This window comes from Nanorana parkeri, unplaced genomic scaffold, assembly GCF_000935625.1.
Source record: "Nanorana parkeri isolate BGI_ZX_2015 unplaced genomic scaffold, ASM93562v1 scaffold2130, whole genome shotgun sequence".
Classification (NCBI taxonomy): domain Eukaryota; kingdom Metazoa; phylum Chordata; class Amphibia; order Anura; family Dicroglossidae; genus Nanorana; species Nanorana parkeri.
The window spans coordinates 6,306-12,178 of record NW_017308398.1 but is presented as its reverse complement, the minus strand read 5'-3'; the positions used below and the strand labels follow the sequence as shown (position 1 = coordinate 12,178).

Below are 5,873 nucleotides of genomic sequence, written 5' to 3'. Positions count from 1 at the left end.
TCAGGGGCCACTTGGCTCTCTTACCTTGGACACTTTGGCATCTTTCACCAGGTGGTAGCAGGCGGTCAGCCCGCTAATGCCGCCACCTGCGACTACTACCGTCCGCTGCATCTGATATCCGGCTGTGTCTGGGAACGGGGAAAGAAGAAAAAATTATAGAGCTGAAGAAATTCCCATAGAGAGGCCTCCTGATCCCTGAACACCCAGACTGGACGAGTCTGGTCACATGCAAGGGATTGACAACGCATGAACATATCAGCAATGTTCTGCAGATCTCTAGAGAGGTCAGTGGTGGAATAATCTGCAGAATATAACAATATGTATCTGTCAGGGGGAGATGGCACGGAGCGATATTCTGCAGACCTCTAGAGAGGTCAGTGGTGGAACAATCTGCAGAATATATCAATATGTATCTGTCAGGAGGGAGATAGCACGGAGCGATGTTCTGCAGATCTCTAGAGGGATCAGTGATACAGACAAACAATGGGAACAGTCCTCTGGTATATAAGGTGAAGGTGATCACATGACAAGGAACAAACATAATACAATCAGACTGGATACAATGTGATCTTACCGGCTGAAGCTCCCAGCTCCTCTCCAGCACTCACTGTGACCTCCCACACACATGGTAAGGAGGATGGAGCCCTGGAGGGGGCGTATCTGTCAGCTCTCAGCCAATCAGAGAGCTGGGTTGAGGTGACAGGCAGACCAGGAAGTGCCTGGCTGGGGCTGATAGCTCTATCACTCAGGACATAGTGCTGGATAAGCCCTCCTCTCCCCCACATTGGACAGCGTAGGTTGCGCTCATTGTGCTGATTGCGTTATCTGGGCCCCGCAGTGTTCAGAAGAGATAGGGCCATGTCGGCTGCCTTTGCTGACCCCGCCTCCTCTCTTAAAGTGACCCTGCATTGCTCTGGCGTCCTACAAATACTCTTTGCTCAGTCATGTGACTTGCAAAATGGTAAAACAAAATGTTTTACTTAAAGGGGCCCCAAGCACCACGTGATATGTCCCTTCAGCTTACACTGTGCTGAAGACTCTCCCCACGTGACAGTCACGTGCCCAGAATGCACTGCCCGGTCTCCATGGAGATGCTCCATACCGGAAGTGGTAGGTGACAGCTGGTCAGGTGACTATCAGGTTGCGGAAGAGCCGGGCTGGGCGTGGTTTTGTCTCGGTGCGGCCGTGTGGTTGGCGGATAGGGGAGGAGGGCGGAGCCGGGTGATGGCGATGTGTGTTCGGGACCCGTGCGGGCTGCTCTGCCTTCTCCTCACCTACCTGAGTCTGAGCTACTCCGAGTACGTCATCCTCCGACACATCCTACTGGAAGACTATGCCGGAAGGTACGGGGACCGGGGGCCACAGGGAGGAGGACAGGTGTCTGTGGGCCACAGGGTGGAGGACGGAGGGTATCAGGTGCCACAAAAGGGAGGACTAGGGAATTTGGGACAGGACAGGGGTATCAGGTGTCATAAGAGTGAGGACTGGGAGAATAGGGGCCACAGAGGGGAGAACTGGGATATTAGGGTCCCTGGGTGGAGGATTAAGGAATCAAGGTCCGCAGGAGGGCAGAAAGGGGTTTCAGCGTCACAGTGCCCACAGAAGAGAAGAGGGATATCTGGGGCCATGGGGAAGGGCTAGGGTATCAGGGGCCACAGAAAAGGCAAACAGGGGTATCGGAGGCCATATCTAGGGCTATGGGGGAGAGTTTGGGTATCAGGGGCCACAGGGAGGGGAGGTATCAGGAGCCACAGGGAGAATGAACCCAGGGGCCCCCTGGAGAAGACAGGTGTAACAAGGGCCACAGCTGAGTGCACAGTGGTATCAGGAGGGAGGACTAAAGAATGAGGGACAGGGGTATCAGGGATCACAGGAGGAGGACTAAGGAATGGGGGGCAGGACAGGGGTATTGGAGATCACAGGGGTATCAGGGGCCCCGGGGCTGGGTGTGATGGAGTGGATGAAGTCTGTCATGCTTTCTCCTCCCCCGCAGTGTCTGGTGTCCCGTCCATGCCGTCCTCTATAACCTCATCGTCTTCATGCTGTTGTTGTGTCACACTCGGGCCGTCTTCTCAGATCCAGGTAACCCGTCCCGTGTCTCTGCTCCGCCTCCGACCGACATTTCCACCAATCGGGGATCTAACGCCGTGTCTTGTGTCCTCCTAGGCGTTGTACCGCTGCCGGAGATGGCCATCGACTTCTCAGAACTGCGCAGCAATCCACGCAAAAACGACCGGGTAAGCGGGAGGACGTACGCCAAAAACGTGTGTGAGTGAGGGATGGCCTCGAACTGCTGTCATGTTCTTATTGCTGTTCCTGGGGGGAGGTTTCCCCCCCACTTCCTCTGGGAGGGGTCACCTGACACAGGAAGTTAGCCGAATCTTTCCGATGGGGGCACTGACGGTCATAAAACAGAGTGGGGAAGAGTTAGAACCTGTCACGTTTTAATTGCTTTATCACCATTGGGAAGTTTTTTCCTCACTTCCTGTTTGGTCACCATGACAGGAAGTGAAGGGAAATTTCTGCAACTGTGACAAATTAAAGACCATATAGTCCGTCCCTTACCCTCGAGAAATCTGCTTTTGCTGGAGTGGGCTTAAAAGTACCTTTGTTGTAAAGGAAATGTGGGCATCACCATTGCTGACCCTGGTTCTTAGCTCCGCCTACCTGTCTCCTGGTTCTTAGCTCCGCCTACCTGTCCTCTGATTCTTAGCTCCGCCTACCTGTCTCCTGGTTCTCAGCTCCGCCTACCTGTCTCCTGGTTCTCAGCTCCGCCTACTTCCACACACATTACAAGAAACCTTTATTCTCCCTTTTGGATTCTTGTGATGCATAGCCAAGGCTGTTGCAGCAGGACAAGTGAGACTTGATCTTGGAAGGGGGCGGAGCTGGGAACTCTTTGGCGCCTCACCGGACTGACCCTTTAATGAAATGCACCCGTATCCTTGAATCTGCAGGGCAATGAAGACTGGACCGTGTGCAATCGCTGCGAGACGTACCGCCCTCCGCGGGCCCACCACTGCCGGATTTGCCACCGCTGCATCCGCCGCATGGACCACCACTGTCCCTGGTATGATGATGTCACATACCGCGCGTGCCGCCCTCTGATCACCGCCGCGCCTAATGCTGTCCGTTCATTTCCCGCAGGATCAACAACTGCGTCGGTGAGCTCAACCAAAAATACTTTGTCCAGTTCCTCTTCTATACCGGTGAGTCCGCGTCGGTAAGGCATTTGGAATGTGCCGTGTCCTGATTTGTTAGGCTGGAATGCGACAGGTTCTCTTGACAGGGTGGCTTCCCCTTCACTCCATTTTCTATGTGGGCGCGGAGGTCTCAGAAACCGCGGTACTGTCGCTTATGGGGTGTCATGTGACTTCCTCCCAGGATACAGCCAATCGGCCACATGGGGGAGGGGAGGTGGTCATTAACCCTGTGTAAGCTCTGACACTGGTGCATGCTCTCTACACCAGGGGTGGCCAAACTCCGGCCCTCCAGCTGCGGTGAAACTGCATATCCCATGATGCATCTCTCTCCGGGAGTCCTGTCTGTGACTGGGAATCTTGCAATGCCTCATGGGATTTGTAGTTCCACAACAGCTGGAGGGCCCGGGGTTTGGCTACTCCTGCTCTACACAATCCTTGGGTATGGGGTATCATGTGACCTCCTTCCCAGGCTGCAGCCAATTACAGTCCTTGACTTCTGCTTAAGACACGCCCACTGGTATCCCACAATGCAACGTGTCCATCTTTCTGTTGCAGGTTCCTTTTTCGCCACCTTCAGCTTTGTTCCTGAGCACCCCGAAAGCCCCAAATCCTCCCAGGGGGCCCCATTCTTACAAAGGGGGCTCTCCTATTTGGATGCCGGGTTGGCTCGCTCACTGGAGGGGGCGTGTCCAAGCTGAAGTCACTGTTTTGTATAATGGGGTGCCATAAAGTTAAGGGCCCTCGGGGTGCTGCAGGGCTTAGGGCCCCAGGGGTGCTTTATAGGTCCCCACACCAATCATACTGAGGCTTACTTTCCTGTAAGGACTGGTTTTAAAAGTGTATCCAAAGCCCAGAATGCGATTTGTAGTTTTAGATGGAATAGGGAATAATTCAATCCCCTCTGTGGGGTTTTTTTTTTTGGTGTCCCCTTTGGGAGATTTCCCTTCACTTCCTGTCCCAGGGGACACAACAGGTAGTAAGAAGAAATCTTCCCAAAGTGAAGGTAAATACCTGCTTCAGTGTCATCAGCACAGAGGTGTCCCCCATTAGCAGATTTTCATTCACTTCCTCACCCGGACACAACAGGAAGTTAGAGGAAATGTTCCCAAAGTGAGTAAATTCCCTCTTCAAACCCCCGGAACATAGGAGTCCTCATTGGAAGATTTCCATTAACTTCCTGTCCTGGAGACTCAACAGGAAGTAAGAGGAAATCCCCTCCTGATTCTCCCTGGAACAGAGGTTTCCCCATTGGAAGATTCCCATTCACTTTCTATCCCGGAGACCCAACAGGAAGTAAGAGGAAATCTTCCCAAAGTAAAGGTAAATACACTCTTCATTTTCACAGGCACAGGGGTGCCCCCATTGGGAGATTTCCATTCACTTCCTGTCCTTGAGACTCAACAGGAAGTAAGAGAAAATCCCCTCCCAATTCTCACTGTAACAGAGTTGTCCCCATTGGAAGATTCCCATTCACTTCCTGTCCTGGAGACTCAACAGGAAGTAAGAGGAAATCTTCCCAAAATAAAGGTAAATTCACGGTGTGTATTATTCACGCGTGTGGCAGCACGCCTTCACCACGCACACGGAACACGTCACGTACATGGGCCCCGAAGTCACGGCGCCATTTTTTTTTGTTCTGTATTGCAGCTCTGGCCAGTCTGTACGCCATGAGTCTTGTCCTGGGGACGTGGCTCCTGCCGGCACTGAGGGGCAGCGATCCGGAGAAGGCGGGCCACCTACCCAACCACGTACAGATGTAAGTCGCCATTGTGGGGTCAGAGTGGCAACCTCAGCCGGTGAAACTACAAATCCCATCATGCCTCTGCCTCCGGTAGGCATGCCTGGGGCTGTCGGAGTCTTGCAATGCCTCATGGGACTTGTAGTTCCACCACAGCTGGGGGGCTTGATCTGATCTAGTGTTACATTGTATTCTTGGTTATTGACTGACTCCCCCCCCCAACCCCACAGCCTGGTGACCACCGTCCATCTTGTCTTCTCCCCGCAGAGCTCACTGCATCCTCCTGCTGGTGGAGTCTGTCCTCTTCGGCCTCTTCGTCACTGTCATTTTCTATGACCAGGTAAGAGCTCCCCGATTGATCATTGGTCTGTGAGAGATCACTGGAAGGGGAGGAGCTTAGAACAGGGGGTGGGCGGGTATTCAGTGAGGCTACACCAGGGGGCTAATCTGTGTCAGACATTTGTAAACATTGCTCAGGATTTCCATGACGGTGTCATCTCTGATCCGGCATCTCAGTCCAGGAAGTAGATGGTGACCCCGGATGATGCCTGAAGAAAGATGGCGCCGTCCTTCCGGAGAGAAAAGCAGATTAGGTATTGTCAGGGGGAGTCATGTGATCTTTGTGGGAGGGAATACATACCTGGAAGGGTCACATTGACACATGACTGAGCATGCTGCACAAAAATCAATCTCATGACAGGTCCACTTCTATAGGGGATGACCTCTTGAAGGTGACCCCTTGCTCTGGGGTGACACCGTCTGACATTTTAACTAGACAGGAAGTGTTTGTGGGCGTGCTCTCAGGTTGCGTCTTGTGCCCGCAGATCGTGTCCATCATCACAGACGAGACGCCCATCGAGCAGCTGCGGAACAGACTGCTGAAGGAAGCGCGCAAGGAGGTGACGCACAGCCGCAAACCAAAGATGGCCCTG

At 53.3% G+C, this 5,873-nt stretch overlaps 2 protein-coding genes across 2 annotated transcripts in view; one reads left to right on the top strand and one right to left on the bottom strand.

Annotated features, from left to right (window-relative positions):
- Positions 1-620, bottom strand: part of PPOX (protoporphyrinogen oxidase) — a 10,249-nt gene extending 9,629 nt beyond the window's left edge. The window contains exons 1-2 of the mRNA XM_018572770.1: positions 575-620; positions 25-128 (exon numbers count right to left, since the gene is read on the bottom strand). Of these exons, the coding sequence (XP_018428272.1) occupies positions 25-111 (87 nt within the window). The 5' untranslated portion in view covers positions 112-128; positions 575-620. The remainder of the gene's footprint in view (positions 1-24; positions 129-574) is intronic.
- A 529-nt stretch (positions 621-1,149) lies between these two features.
- Positions 1,150-5,873, top strand: part of LOC108800776 (palmitoyltransferase ZDHHC3-like) — a 5,232-nt gene continuing 508 nt past the window's right edge. Inside the window, exons 1-8 of the mRNA XM_018572775.1 lie at positions 1,150-1,343; positions 1,994-2,082; positions 2,167-2,237; positions 2,958-3,070; positions 3,148-3,209; positions 4,851-4,959; positions 5,209-5,281; positions 5,766-5,873. The exon at positions 5,766-5,873 is cut by the window's right edge and continues 4 nt beyond it. Coding sequence (XP_018428277.1) covers positions 1,225-1,343; positions 1,994-2,082; positions 2,167-2,237; positions 2,958-3,070; positions 3,148-3,209; positions 4,851-4,959; positions 5,209-5,281; positions 5,766-5,873 — 744 coding nt within the window. The 5' untranslated portion in view covers positions 1,150-1,224. The remainder of the gene's footprint in view (positions 1,344-1,993; positions 2,083-2,166; positions 2,238-2,957; positions 3,071-3,147; positions 3,210-4,850; positions 4,960-5,208; positions 5,282-5,765) is intronic.